General features: G+C 39.2%; 1 protein-coding gene across 1 annotated transcript; it reads right to left on the minus strand.

Annotated features, from left to right (window-relative positions):
• Window positions 1-14557: 14557 nt before the first annotated feature.
• s100a1 (S100 calcium binding protein A1) lies at window positions 14558-16480 on the minus strand. The gene is made up of 3 exons (XM_030750407.1): window positions 16426-16480; window positions 15352-15501; window positions 14558-14902 (listed from the first exon to the last, which is right to left on the minus strand). Exons 2-3 carry the CDS (start codon window positions 15490-15492, stop codon window positions 14744-14746), a joined length of 300 nt encoding a protein of 99 aa, XP_030606267.1. The 5' UTR covers window positions 15493-15501; window positions 16426-16480; the 3' UTR covers window positions 14558-14743.
• Window positions 16481-18615: the final 2135 nt, after the last annotated feature.

Here is an 18615-nt window from a genome sequence, read left to right on the forward strand (position 1 = left end):
AATGCTGGTACATTAACATTTACAAATAACATTTGTCCATGGAATAATAAAAAAAAAACTATACGAGAGAATGTTGTGAACAAAAACACCAAATGTCTACTATTCCAAACAGCGAGAGGCCCGGGCCAAGCCAGAATTGAAACCAGACCTTCTAGATGGCATTCTACCTGTGAGGTAGCAGTGCTAACCATCATGCCACCATGCAGCTGCATGTTAATCCACTCTGTTAAAACTGGTCTAAACTAGATTTTTAGCAGGTGCAAAACTTGATGATATTAAGTTGTTTGAACTCAAACACATGATTACAATAAGATAGACCATCAAAAAGTACAGTCTACTTAACAAGTAATGTTCACATTCTAGGTAATTTTAAGTAATATGAACTCAATATTTTTAAGTGGAATCAAAATCTGGGTTTACAGTGCACTGTGCACTGGTAACATTTATGTGTGCACTGGTAACTATGCACTGGTAACTATGCACTGGTAACATATATCTGTGCATTGGTAACTATGCACTGGTTATCTGTGATCAAGCCAGTTTGCCCACGTCCTACGATTATAAAACACATACATATGTAAATTATACATGCAATCATATAAGTGTACACAACACTATTTTTCCAAGAAACATTTGAAAAATAAGAAAGTAAAAGATCAAATAGCATTTTTTTAAATGCTTTTCTCAGAGTATGGATCTGTCAGGTTTCCGATATGTGTCCCCCCCAATAGGAAAGTCATTCCTACGCCCCTGTCTGGAGGGCATAGACTTTTTAGGAAATATGTAATTTAGGGTGTCTGACCTGCTTTTGGGCATGTTGGACATGCTCTTTTCATCCAAAAGATGGAGATTTGTGCATAACTGTGCAAATGCACCTAATTACAGACTAGTAAACTAAATAGGCCATTTTAATATATAAATAATAATTATGCAGCATACAGAATTGCCGAGCATCAATAGAATAATATCAAACACAAGTGGTCAACAATTGGGCCCAGTACTGTAAATGTTATTACGCTGCTATACCACAAAATGGCATGGTGGCACTCCAAGAGCACAAGTGGGACATAAAAGTGAGGTCCACTAGTCTATCCATGCAACGTGACCACAGTGTGAAGAAAATAAAACACTGTCACCATAGGAACAGTGATTGAACCAGAATAAACCACCACAGCTCACAAATGCAGTTCTGTCTGAACATGCATGAATAAAACCAAGATATACAAAGCTAACATGTCCCATCTACTGAACCGTGTAGCTATTGAACAGCCCTGACATATGAGTCATGATTCTGCAGTGTGGCAGGCAGGATAAGGACCCAAACACTGGACTCAGGAGAAAAAAGTGTGAACTTAGAAATACACAACTTTGTTTCTGGATGCACATCAGGTACAAGGAAACTAGAAAGCTCACCTGGAGCTAATAGGTCAACAACTAGGAATACTCACAGAAACTCTGAACCATAAAACACACTGCCTGAGTGAGACGATGTGACAAAGAACAGGAGGACACAGACGATACACACACGAGGTGATCAGGGAGAGAGGACACAGCAGGGAGCACAGAATAACAAGACAAGGGAAGTAAAACTGAATGTGATACAAAGCAAAACAGGAAGTAGACATGGAAACAAATGCTGACTTGACACAACACACGGAAGCAGATACGCTGAGGGACTACAACACCTACACTAGAGCAACAAGATCATAACTAGACACAAGAGGAAAACTTAAACTACAGTACAAGGAACAGAGACCAGGACTAAAATCCACTTAACAGGAGAACAAACCAGAAACAATGAAACACCAAACAGAACCAGGAACACAGGAAGGCTGAGAACTGAAACAGGATTAAATAGAAAGTGAACAACAGCCAAGAACAGATCTCAGAAAACTAAGAAGCCTGAGGATAGAAACAATGAAACCAACCAGGAATTAGCAGAAAAAGACAAAAATTCAAAACTGCAACAACACAAACTAGGAATCAAACAGTAACATTAACAATATAAATTGAAAAATTAATGTCCTAAAATTATAAACGCTGGGTCATAAACCCACGACCATGGTGATAAGATCCAAGTAAAAAGTATATTAACTAGTAACAGAGTAAGGAAGGTGACACAGGCTGACAGGTTGTTTTTGACAGACACAGGGACATGATAAATACCATACTTAGCCAGCTAGAGATAGCTAAGTACGTTTGGAGCTGGTTACATACTAAACTATTTTAACTGCTCATGGAAACATACCTTTGTCTTTTTCTTCCTCTAATCTTCTTCTTTCCCTCCTCTCTGCCTCAGGGGGACAGCTCCTTTCTGTCTCATTTCTGTTTCGTAGCTTCATGCACAAATGACCGAAACTGACGGACCATCAGGTCACCTGAGCACTGCTGATGCGCATGCCTGCCCTACCTGAATTCACACTGACACACGCAGTCAGTCAGCAAGTGGCCTACTCATTAAATTAGTGTTGTTACAATTGTACAAATATGAGGAGGTGGGATAGTTTTTTTCCTTCTTTAGGACGCTGGCATGTTAAAAAAGAATAAAGTTTCATCACAAATGTAGGTGAGCTTGGGGGCCCCCTGGTGGTCAAGGGGCCCTATGCAGCCGCATATGTCGCCTATGCCTTGGGCCTGCTCTGGTTGTGGGCATGCTCAGGTCAGGTAAGCTGTGTACTCCAGGTGGACTGGTTGGCAGAAGATACAAACCAGAGAGCTGCTTCCAATTCCTGGTTAGTCCATTGTGCTTGCCCATTGGTCTGAGGATGGAAACCAGAGCACAGACTAACCTGGGCACCGACAATGGAGCAGAATTCTTGCCAGAAATGCGGGGTGTACTTAGAGATGATGTTCTGAGGGATCCTGTGAAGTGGAAGACGTGGTCGACCAGCATCTGGGCCATCTCTAGTGCAGAAAGATATTTTGGGAGAGCAATAAAGCATGCAGATTACCAGCAGAAGTTACCAGGCTGGTCACGAAATTCACAGCAATGTGGGACCAGGAACACCCTGGAGTTGGGAGAGGATGGAGAAGACCTGTTGGAGATATGCTGGAGGACTTGTTTTGAACACAGTTGGGGCACGCAGACACATACTCTTTAACATCCTTGATTAAGGTCGGCCACCAAAACAAGCACTAAAGGAAAGTGAGAGTGTGATAGTGTGTGAACCCAATGAATAACTTCAGACTGGCCACTGGGGGCAACAAACAGGCGCACTTGATCTCCCAAGTCAGCGATCCAATAATGCAGGAAAGAGGGAGGATGACTTTGGGCTTATAGGTGAAATCAGAGATAGAGGATTGTTGAGACAAGGCATCCCGTTTGATGTTGTGGGAGCCAAGTGAGGGCATTCTTTTAAAACCAGAAAGCTCCTCAGTAAAATCATAAGTATTAAAATGATTGTACAAACTATTAAAATCATTAGACAACTTAAAAGCAGGCAAGGAATTAAAAGTAATCAAAGTCCTTTTAGTTGGCATCCCCATCATAGACTTAACCCCTTCCCAAGCCGGCCAAGAATTATTGGATCTAAACATAATCTCCACCCTCTCTTTGTAATTCACCCTGGCTATTATCAGTTCCTTCCTTACTTGTTTCTTGAGTATGTGATACTGAGCCATATCCCCATTATTAAAACTTATATTACTCAAGTTAATTAAACTTTTAACTGATTTGGAAATCCAAAGTTTATTATTAGGAAATATAGTGATGGATTTCCTGGGAATGGCTGATTCTTCACAGAAAGTGACATATGATGAGACAGTGTCTGTAAGCTCATCAAGGTCAGTGCATGCACTTTTAAACATTTCCCAGTCAGTGCAGCTGAAGCAGTCCTGAAGACAACGGATCGACTCCTTCGACCACACCCGAACCAAACATCACTTGGGCTTGTGTTTCTTCAGGACAGGCTTGTAGAATGGAACCAAATAAATAACACTGAGACAAGAGGAGCTTTGCTTAAGGATTTGTAAGCATCTTTCACTGTCCCTTAACACAAATCAGACCTTGTAAGTTGAGTGGGACACACCACATATTGATAAAAGTTACTAAGTGACTTCCCGAGCCTGCAGTGGTTAAAATCCCCCATAATAAAGTTCGGAGCGTCAGGGGGAGATTCCCTGAACCCGCTGCACTGTTCTCCCAATAGCCTGAGAAGCTAGTCTAAGTGCAAGTACTTTTTTTCTCTACACCTGAGTGCTTTCTATCTAACATTCAGCGAAGAGCAACTTGGGGTTCAGTATCTTGCCTAAGGATACTTTGTATACTGGTTCACAGTCATGTTGGAACAGGAAGGGGCCATCCCCAAACGGTTCCCACAAAGTTGGGAGCACAACATTGTCCAAAATGTCTTTGTATGCTGAAGCATTAAGAATTCCTCTCACTGAAACTAAGGCGCCAAGCCCAACTCCTGAAAAACAACCCTACACCATAATCCCCCCTCTACCAAACTTTATACTTGGCACAATGCAATACACTTTGCATTGGGCTTGGTGATGTAAGGCTTGAATGCAGCTGCCCATTCCATTCCATGGAAACCCATTCCACTCAGCTCTCTATGCACTGTTCTTGAGCTAATCTGAAGGCCACATGAAGTTTGGAGGTCTGTAGTGATTGCCAAAAGTTTGCGACCTCTGTGCACTATGCACCTGAGCATCCACTGATTCCGCTCGGTGATTTTACGTGGCCTACCACTCATGGCCTACCATTCAGTTTTCTCCTGTGATTCCTGCATTGGGGTCCTCTGCCTGCCTGCCACAGCAGAACATGATTCTGTCTGTCATTATCTTAGATCCAGAAAGACTAAAACTTTAGAGCAAAACTTAATGTATTTTTACCGTAAATACCATGTCTCCTGTTATTTAAACAAAGAATTTGATCTGCTCCATTTAAACTAACTCTTTCTTAATCCAGTGCATGTCTTTTTAAACTACTTGTTTCTGTGTGTGCTTGTCTCAAGCATCGCTCTGCAGCAGAATGTCCTGAGCTTCACTGTAATCCCTGAGTCTCTGCACGTACTCCCTTGCAGCGTACTGGGTGCAAAGGAATGCAGTTCTAAGAAGAAAAAATATGTTTGTTTTTTAATTATTCATGTTATTTCCATCTATGGAAGGAGGTAAAGATCAAACATAAGTTGTGTTTCTTTGTCTCCCAAACAGTTGGGTGTTTGATTTTACTTCCTGTATTTGTGATTTTCTGCTCTGCCCTAATCCTCTTCATCTCTTACCGGTTTTCTTCTGTGTTTCATTATATAAATTATATCAGAATTAGTATTGTAGTAGTGCCTTTCCCTTTGATCAATATCAAAGTGTCTGTTTTTACTTCCTGTGGTTGTTCATGATTCTTGTTCATGTGGACTGGATTCAAAGTTTTGCTTCTTGCCAATAAATGCTATTTTAGGTTATGTGGATCCTTTCCATTACCTTCATTTCCACCCATGACAGCAGAGGGAGAAAGTTAAAATGAGGCAGTTTCTCTTTATAGCTGTCATACATTGATTTCATAAATTGAGCTTAGTTTCTTTACTTAAGGTTAGCTTGTTTTCTTGTTTTTAGGTTTAACAGTTTGTGTCATGTATAACACAACTTTACTAAGACAGCATGTTAATGATCAAAGTGTTACATATCAGGTAAAATAAAGTACAGATTAGAGTCTTCTGCAGAGCAATCAGCTGTAATCAACTTTGTAGTAATCTTTAAGCTGTTACAAAGTGCTTTACACAAGACACTTTTTTTTTTTTTTAGAAAAAAGAGTCAACATGCAAAAAAAAGAAAAGGAAAAAATCTTCAAAGGACTTTCAATTAACCTTGAAGGGATGTTCCCTAAAGGTTCCCTGAAGCGTCTGCAAAGCAACCTTCTCTTCAGGGAGGTTTTCACATAACTTGAGAAAATGAAAAGGTCAAAAAAACTAATAAATGTAAAAATGCTATGAAATAATATATATATATGTGTGCGTATGTGTCTTAGACTAATTAATTTGACTGAGGAGAATTTTTTTTTCTTTTCTTTATTTAAAAGCACTGAAGGTGACATTTATATTTGTACCTCTTACCACTTGGTAATGTACCAATTTGTGGTTTGGCAACCACCAATAAATCAATAATAAGAAGAAGAGCCATCTGACAGCAAGAACACAGGAGACAGAAATGAATCTCTCAGCAAACCATCCATAAACACTTCCTGAGAAAGACGTCTTCTACAGGTATGAATCCACACTGTAACATGTTTGTTATCACTAACATACATTATTGTTTCCACTTCTGTCATTCATCCAGCATCCTGCCATACGTGGATGTTCGGCCTCACAGTAATCTGCAGTGCTTAATCTTCCTCCCCATATTGGAATATAATTTGGGAAACTAAATGTCAACAGTAATTATTTGACCTGATTGTCACAGCCAGACTGTGCTACTAAATGAACGCTTTCTCACATCATAACTATTGTAGGCTGATGAGTCATGTGATGAGTGCTACATCTGAACCACCTGTTCGTGACAAACATTAATTTCTTGTATAGAAATTACAAAATACTGCACTTGGATTTATTCAAAGGTTGTTTTGAGTTGTGTTGTGAAATCTCCTTGAATTTGATGACTGAAGAAAAAAAACACAGACTTTAATAAGCTGCAAGTAATAAAAATTATTTTTTGTTAAAAAATGTTTTGTTTCAATAAAAACTTTCTCTTTGTTTTTTATTTTGTCCTTATTTTTGTCTTTTTTTGCAGATAGTGTTGGTTGTTCAGGAAAATCTATTTGGAAATGTGTGACTTGACCAAAATTGCTGATGATTGTTGGTTAGTTCACCACAGAGTGACTGTAGGAAACTGTGAATTCATTATTTTTGTTCTAGAGAAACCACAGAAATAAAAATCCACTTTGTAAATGTCTGGTGTATTTTTATTAAGTATATGATCCACAATGTGTGAAATCATGTTTTAAATAAAACACTTCCACTTCAGAGAAGTCTGTTAATAGCTTGTTAAATGTGCATTCTGCTGATATCTAACTATATCTTTACTGCACAGCCTCAATGCTTGCAGACAATCTAAAACAATGATGCCTGATATACTTATCAGGAATTTGTTATAGAAAAATTTTGATTTCCAATCCAATTCTGAAAAAGCAAAAATGAAAACTACAATAATTGTTTGTTGGAGCTGCACTAAACACAGGTTTCCAAACCAGTAGCTGATGCAGCTTCAAGTATTAAGGATTTCTTAAAAAGAATTTCAGTGCTTCCCTTTGCTCCTCTAAAATCTGTGTTCTCTCTATGGATAAACAACAATATAAAACATATTAATTGTATTTTTATTTTATTTATTCTTGCCAGATCTGACAGGCAGGGAAAGTGAAAGAGGAAAAAAAAAAAAGGGGGGGGGGGGGGGGGGGGGGGGCAGGAAAAAATAGAAGATAAAAGCTACACATACATACATATTCACACATATATACACATGCATATACACACACATTCAGTCTTGCTGTAGATTGTAGTAATGTATGTGTGTTCCTCTGTCATGGAACGTACTCAATAATGAGGGCAAGAAGCCTGCTCTGTGCTCTACCCTTCCTCCTGATGCTCACTCTCTTTTTGCACTGACAGTCACACACATATTGTGTTGAATTAGAAGATAAGAAATAATAAGATGTACACTGATGTGATAAAATATTTGCTCTGATTTCGCATGTTTGACACACTTAAACGTTTCAGACAATCAAAAACATTTTACAGTGGGCATGACACATTCTGTATTAAGGTTATGAATCGCCTATGAATCACATAAATAGAACCAGCCTGAAAAAGTGAAGCAGCCTAAAAGATCTCAAAATGCAGCACATCAAAATTCAAGAACAGATGAGAAACAAAGTCACTGACACCTATCAGTCTGGAAAGGTTTACAAATCTGTTTCTAAGACTTTGGGACTCCAGAGAACCACAGTGAGCCATTATCCACAAATGAAAAAACTTGGAACAGTGGTGAACATTCCCAAGAGTGGGCGGCCAACCAAAATTACTCCAAGAGTGCGCCAACGACTCATTCAGGAGGTCACAAAAGAACCAAGAACTAGTGATATCACATCTTGTACTAAAGCCCCAAGGACTGTGCCGAGCAAAGGGGGCGTGTCCAAATGAAGTCTGTGCCAAAATCACAAGACAAAAGCCAAACGAGGCTCCGTTTTTCTGAAATCACGTGACTGCTTCATATTGTGATTTGAGATGCTGAAAAAGATGTGGGAAACAGAGTAAGTGTTCTGGGTGAGCTGAGTCTGAGTCACTGTTGTAGCGGCCTAATCAGAAACACCTGTATCCTGCAAAATTAGAACTTCAGTTTCTGCACACCCCTGCTGCTTCAGTCTTCTGAGAGAGTGCTTTCTAAGGCTGTGGAAGTTAGACCAAAAAGAAGGAATCGCCAGAGCCCCAAAACTGACAATTTTTTTTTTTTATTCGTGAATAAAAGCTAATAAAGCACCCCCACCTCCACCCAAGCACTTCCTGTAACTGTTGATCCACAAACACCACACACTGTCTCTATACAATATTTTATTACCACTTAAATATACCACGATCAGCATAGATTTATTTAATCTGTTTTTACAATACCTCAGATGGAGATTTTGACATAGCTGCATAATTATGCTAAAAGATCCGCCAGTCAACGTGTAACAGAACAGTAGAAGTGCTGTACATCAAATGTCCAGCAGATGTCAGTACTCTGAAATGAGCTGGGGGCTTCGTGTGATCAGGCTTTTGGCGAATCAGTTGGTCGGAGAGATTCGACACATTCACGGGGCCTCATACAACGTCTAAAGAACTGGCCTCACTTTTGTCAGTAAAGGTCAGTGTTCATGATTTAGCAATAACAAAGACTTGGCAAAAATGGGCCTCCAATGGAGCGGTCAAAGGCAAAAACTTCAGCTTTATTGGTGAAAAACTCAGGGCAAAACAAATACAAAACTCATAGGAAAACAATAACTTGGACAGATGGCGCGCGCACACATAGCAGAAGGGAAACGATGAGAACGCAACAGAGAACTAAGGGAATGTAGGCAATACACATCAGGGCAATCAGGGAAACAGGACACACCAGGGTGCACAGCTGAACCGAATCCCAGTCTAAACTGCAACAAAAACAGTTTTTATTAAGTAACAAACTGGCCTGAGGTCAGCTCCGCCCCGGGGTCTGCTGCTGTCTCGGTCACTAACTCACAGGTCGGTCAATAAACTCAGTCTGAGCTGTTTCTCCACATTTTTATCTTCACTTTCTGTCTCCTGCAGTTTATCCGTCAGGCTGCGGCTGAATAATTACATTTTATAAATTAAATGTGCGGAAGCGAATGGATGGATGGAAATGTAAAATTAGGATTCAGCTTCATTTGATGTAGATTAAAGTTGTGTAAATGATGACAGCAGATATTATAAAAGAAATTATATGTTTTATATTAAACTTTTATTCTGTCTATGATGATGACAGAGTGGGTCAGGCTGATTAAAGTGACTCGTCATGCTCCACACTGACACGTGCGATCCTCCATCCTTCGGATTAAAATGGAGGCTCCGCTCTTTACCCGATGCCATGATGACTCCTGGTATCAGAGCTCCATTGAGCATGGCTTTGTTTCCTTACTCATGCATGCGCTAAATCAGGATGATCATACAGTTGATTGAACTAACTCTGATCAGCTGTTCTGGAACGGGACACTCAGAGTTGCCGATCTCAGAGTTGGTCAACTCTGAGTCTGTTTTTAAACTCAGAGTTTGTTGAACCTGCTTCCTGGAATGGGCCCTAGGACTGAATACGGAAACACGGGGAAACAGAAACTCGGTGCAAAATAGTGACCAAGAACAGAACTCAGAAACCTAAGAATCAGAATACAGAAGTGATTGCTTGATTTCACTTCTTGCTGAGTGACATTATTAGATTTAGGGGAAATTACTTTTGGATGTTTGGATGGCTTTTTTTTTTTCACTTAGTAAATAAAATGATAATTTAAAAACGGCATTTTGTATTTACTCGAGTTATCTTTGTCTAATATTAAAAAATTACTTAATGATCTGAAACATGGAAGTATGACAAATATGCAAAAGAAAAAAGGTCAGGAAATATACAAACACTTTTTCCGTGCAATGTAAATCAGGCAAGTAAACATAAGCGCAGATGGGAGAGAATCTACATTTGATAACAGTATAACACAGTTTAGTGTTGTGAAATCAGCATCTGTGAATGTGGGGGAAAACAGAGGCTACTGTACCTTACAACCGCCTTACAGCTCTGATGGTGACTGAGTGCATGTTCACTCTTACCTGTCATCCTCCTCCTTTCCTTCCTTTGTCTCCATCCTGCTCTCTACTTGTCTCTTGTCTCCTTCTCCACCCCCTCTCTCAATCTTTCTGCTGTCAATCACAAGGTAAATGCAGCAATTAATGTTCTTCTAATGTGAGCTTGACAGTGTGGTCATGATGTGGTTGCTGCATTCTGCTATTAAAAATAAAATACACAACAATGACTAAACTGGACGGGAGAGCCTGGCGCAACAAGTGTGACCACTTAGAAAATCTTTATAGAACCGTTATGTTATGTGTTGCACTTTCTGCTGCCCTCAAAATGACTTGGTATCATTCACGAGAGATATGTTTGACAGACTATAGGCCAACAAGTATATACAATACTTGAAATACCGGCAGTAGTTTTTGGCTAATACTGGATACACCCGCCTGCCGATAGCTCGGACCCCCGTCCGTTCGCCGCGCTTCCACCCCTTTAAACTCCGCTTACGACGGTCATTTCCCCCCTGGCGGCGTCAGGCAAGACGGAGGAAATGAGTCGTGATGTCTGTAATAGGCCAACAATGCGTAGTGTCTCCAGCGGATCATCTTCGAGGTTGTATGTAGTTTTGTATAATGTAATAGTGTTAGGTATTGGTTGACATGAACGCCACCTGTGCCGGTGTGCGTGTAGGAAGCATCCGAAAAATCCGAAAAACACACAAAAGCAGTGCGTTTAGATCTGAAGTGGCCGCGCTGCCTTACGTGTGTGATGCGTGCGAGGTGAAGCTTATCTTTCCCCACCTGTACAGCATTGTCTAGTTTGGATTTCTATATTTTTTCGAAGGCAGACTCTCTCCTGTAAACAGCACTCCTTCCACTGACTACACGGAAGAATAACCCCGATCCCCAGTGCCATAAATCTTACTGGACCTGAGTTTTAAGACATTTGATTATTAATCTGTTGCGTTTGCTGACAATCCGTTGGCGAGAAAAAGCATTGTAAACACCGTTTATGCACGACAGCGCACACACTCTCAGTTTCACGCACGGAGGACGCACTGATTAGCAGGGAGTTTATGGTTTCATGTGAAAACCCACCCCATAGTGCCATATACCCACGTGTCAGGAATTTTATTGGCTATACAGTTGTGGTTTCGGATTTTGGGTCAGACTTGACCAATCAGAACGATTGGGGAACACTTGGGGGCAGGTCCAGAAACGTCACATGTCACTGTCTGGTTATTATTGGCTCGGGAAAACCCATTTCATAACATGATTGGACAAATGAGGTTTCAATCCAATTCTGAGGGTCTAGTCTGTCATATAAAAGCATCGTAAGGACGAACTGCAGCGTTACTGTGATGCTATGAGGCTTCGGAAAACGCTGCAGAGGGCCCGGGGGAGGGCCCTTGCCAGTTAACATGTTGACAAACACAAAGGGCATTTTATCTAAAATTTCAGTTTGTTTTAGTTAGTTTTGTAAGCACACAGTACAGTTCTAGCTAGCCATTTTTTCCTTTTAATTACCATTTTTATTTATTTTAGTTAAAGAAAATCTTTTTTCAATTTCAGTTTTCCTAATTTTGTTTTTGTTTTCCTTGCTGTGTATTGGTTTTTCAGAGGACTGTAGGTGTCAGTACCCTGTGAACACTACTTAAAAGCTTAATTTGATACAAGTAACAACAGAGTTTCAGTCATTAAATCAAGATGATATTAGAAAAGGCACATGGACCAGATTCACATGTATATAAGCCCTGAAAGATGTTCAATACGTTCACATTTATGTCATTAATCAGTACAAAGATGACAGAAAACAGATGCTGTATAGTGAGAAAAAAAATTATATCCTGTTTGAGATACTGTGAAATAATAGCACTGTGGAGGTTTTTTGTTTGTTTTTTGGCAAAGGATATGAGAACACTCATATTTTATGGTATTTTTCCACTGAGCGGGGTCAAGCTAAGAGAGAGTCTGTTAAGTTTCTATGAAACTACAAGCACTGGGTAACAGAAACTGGAAATGAGGAAGACCTTAGCTTGGCCGTCTTCAGTGAAAAATTACCATCCTCTCAACTGTGTGACTGTAATGTTGCATTGCTGACTGAAGCATAAAATATGAGTCTCCTTATAGGAGCCTTTGGTGGATTGTAATCCCAATATGGCCAAGGCATGAATTCTCTCCCATGTACAGTGGTATGCAAAAGTTTGGGCACCCCTGATAATGTTCATGATTTTTCTTTATAAATCATTGGTTGTTCGGATCACCAATTTCAGTTAAATATATCATATAGCAGACGAGCACAGTGATATTTGAGAAGTGAAATGAAGTTTATAGGATTTACATGAAGTGTGCAATAATTATTTAAACAAAATTAGGCAGGTGCATAAGTTTGGGCACCCCAACCGAAAAATTACATCAATATTTAGTAGATCCTCCTTTTGCAGAAATATCAGCCTCTAAACCAGAGCTTTAGAGGCTAATAGGCGGACCTCGGTCTGGATCCGGACCAAAATGATGTCTCATGCAGATCTGAACCTAATACCAAAACAGAAATGACCACTTAAAGTCTTGTTGAGCGCTTTTTGGTTTACCGGCACAGCTTTTACAGTCCTTAGTAGTGAAACATCCACCACTATACAGCATCTGACCAATTGCATGCGAGTTTGGTCATATCACCTGATACCACTAAGCTAGTTCCTGCCGGCCAGTAAATTTTGTAACAAACAGGGTTATTATAGCTAACGAAAACAAACGAAATAACGAAAGCTGAAAGTGAAAAAATATTTTCGTAAATAAAAACTATAATTAAAAGGAAAAATTGGTAACTAACTAAAACTGTATTGTGAGTTTACAAAACTAACTAAAATTACAGAAAAAAATGACCTTTGTTTTCATTTTTATTTAAAACCCTTGTGGACTGATATGAAATCATTCTTTTCTGCTTGAGCAGTTTAAGCTGGAAGCGCCATCGGGCAACTGTGTGCGTGCTCACCGCGCTGGTCCACAAAGTATTGGCAGCGGTCTGCTGAGAAAGCAGCAGAGTCCCATAAATGGGTTTCTTTGAATGTGATAGTGAGACAGATGAAAGCGAGTGTCTTGTTGTGGATGATGAAAACATGTGCAGAGCAATTCTCAAGCAGAAAGCCACCAACATCGAAGTCCACCCGAAGAAACGCACAACGGCTACAGAAACTGCTCTGATCCTACAACGAAACCTGACGTGCTCCTCTGGAGAAACGGGACTACTCATCGGTTACACGCAACCTGCAACTGTGTGATTAACCTGTACAGTCCTTGTGCGTTTCCGGCTACTTTTCACTGCAGTGTTTGAATTTATAATAATCAAAGCATCAATATAAGGACTCACAAATGTCAGCAAATTCCTGGAGGAAGACTGCTGAAACTATCAGGATGGACGTGAGGGAATGAAGAAAGTGAAAAAAACAGGGACAAATATGTTTGCAGCCAAAATACTGAGCACAAAGAGCGAGGACCAAAAGAACACAGGCACACGACCACAAGGTAATTAACACACATAATCCAGCTACATAAATGCAACATGAGGTCAGCCACTTCGTAGGTGGTGTACAGAGACCGCAAAGACCCTGCAAGTCTAATTAGCGAGCATCTAACCAAGCTAGCTCCAAAACAGAAGCAGCTTCAGGTGGTGGATAACATCAGGATGCAGCTGGATTTGAGCTTTGACTCCTTCAAAGAGTTCAGTTTGGTTTTATCCAACATTCGCTGTGTTCTGATGTTATACACCACGTGTACTACACTAAAGTTGATTGTTTATTGAGTTTTGGAGTTCATGTTTTTCTTTGTTTCTCCCTGTTGATGTTCATGTGTTTCCTTAATATTACACACATTAAACACGTAATGTTGCTATTTTGTGAACAGTTGGTTGTTGAATGCAATTTTTTAAACAGTGTCTTGTGTTGAGTTTTTTATTACACAGTAGTCACTCCTGCACCTGACAAAGTATGAAAAACTAATACTAAAATGAATGGGGGGGGGGGGGGACTCAAACTAAACTAAAATGTCAGATCCAAAACTGGACTTCCGGACCTTGGCCTCATGAAATTTTGTCTGACTGGACCTCTTTAAATTTTATTTGAATACCCCTGCACTAGGTGGTGCTTAAAGTTGCTGGAAAGCTTATGAATTAATAAACCTGTTGCCAGGTTTTATTCCCTTCATGACGACATTTCTTTGAATGACTGTAAACTTAGTCATTTCATATCAAATGATTTTTATGAAGCACTTTTTCTTCCTAAAAATAATGAACAAAACTCCATTTTGCTTACATCTTTATTGAGGTGGAAGTATTTTCAAGGGCAAAGTGAAAACATTAAATTGATTATGAGTGAAGCATCTTTTGCAACATTACAGGATTAGGATTAGGGTTTGGGAATGATTCAAACCTTTTCATCCATGACTGACTTTTGCCCTTAAAAGTTATAATTTAATGATTAACTGACTCATTCGTTATTACTTTTGTACCAGTCGAGGAAGAATTCATTGGCGGCAATAGTCACTGCAGTGACCAGAACAACAAACTCCTTGAAGTCCACCACACCATCCTTGTTATCATCCAGTTCACGCATAATCCCCTCAACCACAGAGATGTCATGGGCGGCCTAAAAAGGAACATTAGAGTTTTTTTACAAGTTCAAATCATAATGGCAGTGTGTTTTATGTTTTTCATTTGCATATTTCAGAAACAATTTCTACTTTAAGAACATCCCCACCTCTCCCAGATATCACCTTGATTGCTAACATTCCTGAGCTGCACAGACTCGGGTTAAGAAGCAAACAAAAACCCTTTGCTTAATTAAATATATCTGAAATGGAAATCCTGGAACAAAACGATTCCACTTATAATTAATCAACCATTGTAAACTCAACTGTTTAGTTAGCAGCTGAGCTATTGATGGTGTTTTACTCTGATTTTTGAGGATTACCATGTTGATTCACTCTGATTTAAAACTTAATCCAGCAGTCAATTCAATAAATTTGTGCTTTCAGATTAACTTTAGGTCACCAAAATGCATTGTTTTGTTTTTTGTTTGTTTTTTATTATACTCACATTCATGGATTCCCCAAACTCATTCTGTAACAAATTCTTCAGCTCCGATTTGGTGAGTGTGTACTTGTCTCCTTCGTTTCCAGAATACTTGTAGAACACGACGATGAGGTCAGCCATAGCTTGCGTCAGACTGCTACTCATTTTGCAGTCCTATAAATTAAGGCAGGGAAGGAGAAATTAGCTACAAAATACAAACAAACCAAAAAAATTTTGTAGCTTGAGACATATTGTGGTTACAGACTTTAAATGCACTGGCACATAGTTGTTACTACAAGAAAATTAATGCAAACATACATTTTATACATTTGTACTACATGACCACGTTTCAGTTCCCTCCACCCCATCTCATTCCTCTCAATGGAGGGTGGTGGCACTATAGTCAGAATCAGATTACATTTTGTTGCTTAAAGCATAAATGCTCAAACCAGTGGCAAACTGGCCTGACTCAATATAGTTATTTTACAAGCCATGCAGCAATGTTGTATTGGACTATTTCTTGGTCAGGTGTGGTGATTTCTTCTGGTTTCTTCATATTATTACAGGAGCCAGTCCGTTTGCCTAATTAGCTATTTTTGCTGATAAATATTTTTAAGAGAAGAGATTACTGTAGCACAAAAACCATATTGCACCAGTTTACATGAATCCTAGTAAGCAAGCTTGAAAATATGTTTGCATTTCCCTTTACAGTACATGGCATTAATTTGCTTTAAAATTTGCCTTAAAATTTCAGTTTAATTCAGGTCATATTTCATCAAGGAACTTGATATACTTTAGCATATATGAAGAGCAACTTGTTTCCATGAGTGATAGTGTCTGTGAGGGAATGTGTGAATATTTACAGTTTACAAAAATCACTTCTCTAAATGAGGTAGTGAAGTATTCTCAATGGTTCCTGTTAATCTTTTATTTCAGGCACGATCAGGAAGCTAATTAAAAATGAGAAGCTTGTCTTAATTAACTGTGGATCCAACTAAGGCACGAGCAGTTTTTGAAAATGTTACAGGTTGCCACTCTATGTGAAAATAAGGAAAACTAACCAAAAGAGGGGGAGGAAAAAGATAATCAAGAACTCACCTGGACACTGACGCTAACAGGTGCTGTTGGAAGAGGATCGAATTGAGCTCTCACAGCAGCTTTCACCTCATTAGTTATAGCTGCTTTGACCTGCATGCAAATGAATCATAATCAGACAGATGCCTCCCTCTGAACAGCGTATCAGCTGCTGCATTGGTGAACTGCAAGGCCATGTAAGGCAACCCTCTCAAAAAACCTCTCCGTTCTGAGAACTTTGCACAACAAACACGACTCACTCACTTTCAGCACCTTACATAGTTATGCTGCATAATTACCTGGGATTATTTAAAAATCAAGCAGACAGTAAACATGCTCAGTGAGGGATCAAATATATGTATTGTCGGGTATCCTGTAATAGTGCAGGTTTGGTATTTATTACAAATGCAAGTTTTAAATGCATGTGTACAGCTTAGTAAAATATTCCAGATGCAAAAAAAATTAAAAATCGTGTGTTTTTTAACATTATGCCTTGTAAAATATATAGAAGATACAGGCTAAGCAGGAAAGAATGGATGGATGGATGGATGCTTAAATTTCCACTTTACCTCTGTTAATCTTGACCTGAAAAAACAATATTAAAATCAGCAACATGGAGAATAAAAGAAATAGGCTCTGGTATCTATTCCTCCCCCTTTTCTCTCTTGGGTCTGGTGCAAGTTTATTTAGTTTGACTAATGCTTTTTTAAAATATAATTTGCAAGTAAGATAGCGATTATATTTGAATTTGACAGTCTGACTTGTGAAGAAATACAAATTAAATGCAGGTCATGTTCATAGAGTTTTGCATTGGTATCGCCTGGTAGCCTATGTAATGTGAAAACTTTTTGCATGCTTAGTTAAAAATTCACCAAACTGAAACACCCGCGGTAATTCAGCATTTAGCTACTGTAGGGCTACAGAAGAGGAGCGAGCATAAAGAGAGTAATATGAGGCAGGTAGTTTTAAATGCAACGTTTCTAAATGCTCAAAAAGTGTGTGCAGTTTGTCACACAGTCTGTCTGCTAGCTAAAGGAACAGCTGCTGTATTTCCAGGGAGAGCAAAGAATGAGCGATAACTTCACTCAGAAAGAAAGATGTAAGAAGGAGGACAGGAGAGGAAGGAGAGAGCAGCAGCAGGTCAGCTGATCACAGCCTGCACACCAACATCATTTACTGCAGCTCACAATAGAAAGCTGTGATTCTTCTCCCCAATGCAGAGCCACTACAGCTGACCTTAGGGTTCCTTCACCTTCTGAATCCCACTGTAACCCCTGAGTATCCTCATGTTTGTGTTTAGGTGGAGGTACAGTCACCCTCTACTATGGAGGACACAGAGAACAGAGCTGTGCGTAAATTAACTTTCACAGTTTGTGTCCTGCATAACAGATTTAAGCTGAGAGCATTCGTTAGAATTAGAATTTAGATTGGAATAACATTTGTGTTCTCATGTAATATTATTTTATATTATTACAGTAATATATAATGAGGTTCAATTAGCTTTACAAAAAAATAGCTGGTAGAAACGTCCTCCAAAGAGCTACTTTTACTTTCTTACTTTGAGTACATTTCAGAGACTGTACTTTTTTACTTGAGTAAAGAAGTTGAACCAGTACTTCGACTTTTACCAGAGTAGTTTTTAACACAAGTACTTGTACTTCTACTTAAGTACAGAATGTCAGTACTTTTGCCACCTCTGTTGCCAGTACATAATCTCCAAACAGACCCAAACACTGCTGCTTGTCGCCCTGACTATCATCAAGAAAACAATACTGCTTAACTGGAAAAACAGGAAAAAGATCAGCACATCACAATGGCTAGATCTTCTCACACAACAGATATCAGTGGAACAACAATCAGCAATAGATAAAAATCACTTTGAATATTTCAATAAAATATATTCCATAATTCCAAACGTCATTTCAATGCCGGTGAGTTAATACCACTGCGGATACAAAGACCAGGGGAGGAGAGGGGAAATGGGAGAACCTACTAATAAGATCATAAAATGTGTTCTTTACTTATCCTTAATTTATTTACTTATTTATTCTTTGTTCTGGCATGTTTTTTTGTTGTTGTTTGTTTGTTTTTCTCCCTCTCTTTCCCACTTCTACCCAAAATATCTGTGTGACCTTATAAGTGATTTATTTTTCGTCCTGACGCAATGCAAGCGGAGGTTTTTACCATCTGTGCACCACCCGTGTAAAATGACGC

Source organism: Archocentrus centrarchus, chromosome 16 (genome assembly GCF_007364275.1).
Source record: "Archocentrus centrarchus isolate MPI-CPG fArcCen1 chromosome 16, fArcCen1, whole genome shotgun sequence".
Classification (NCBI taxonomy): domain Eukaryota; kingdom Metazoa; phylum Chordata; class Actinopteri; order Cichliformes; family Cichlidae; genus Archocentrus; species Archocentrus centrarchus.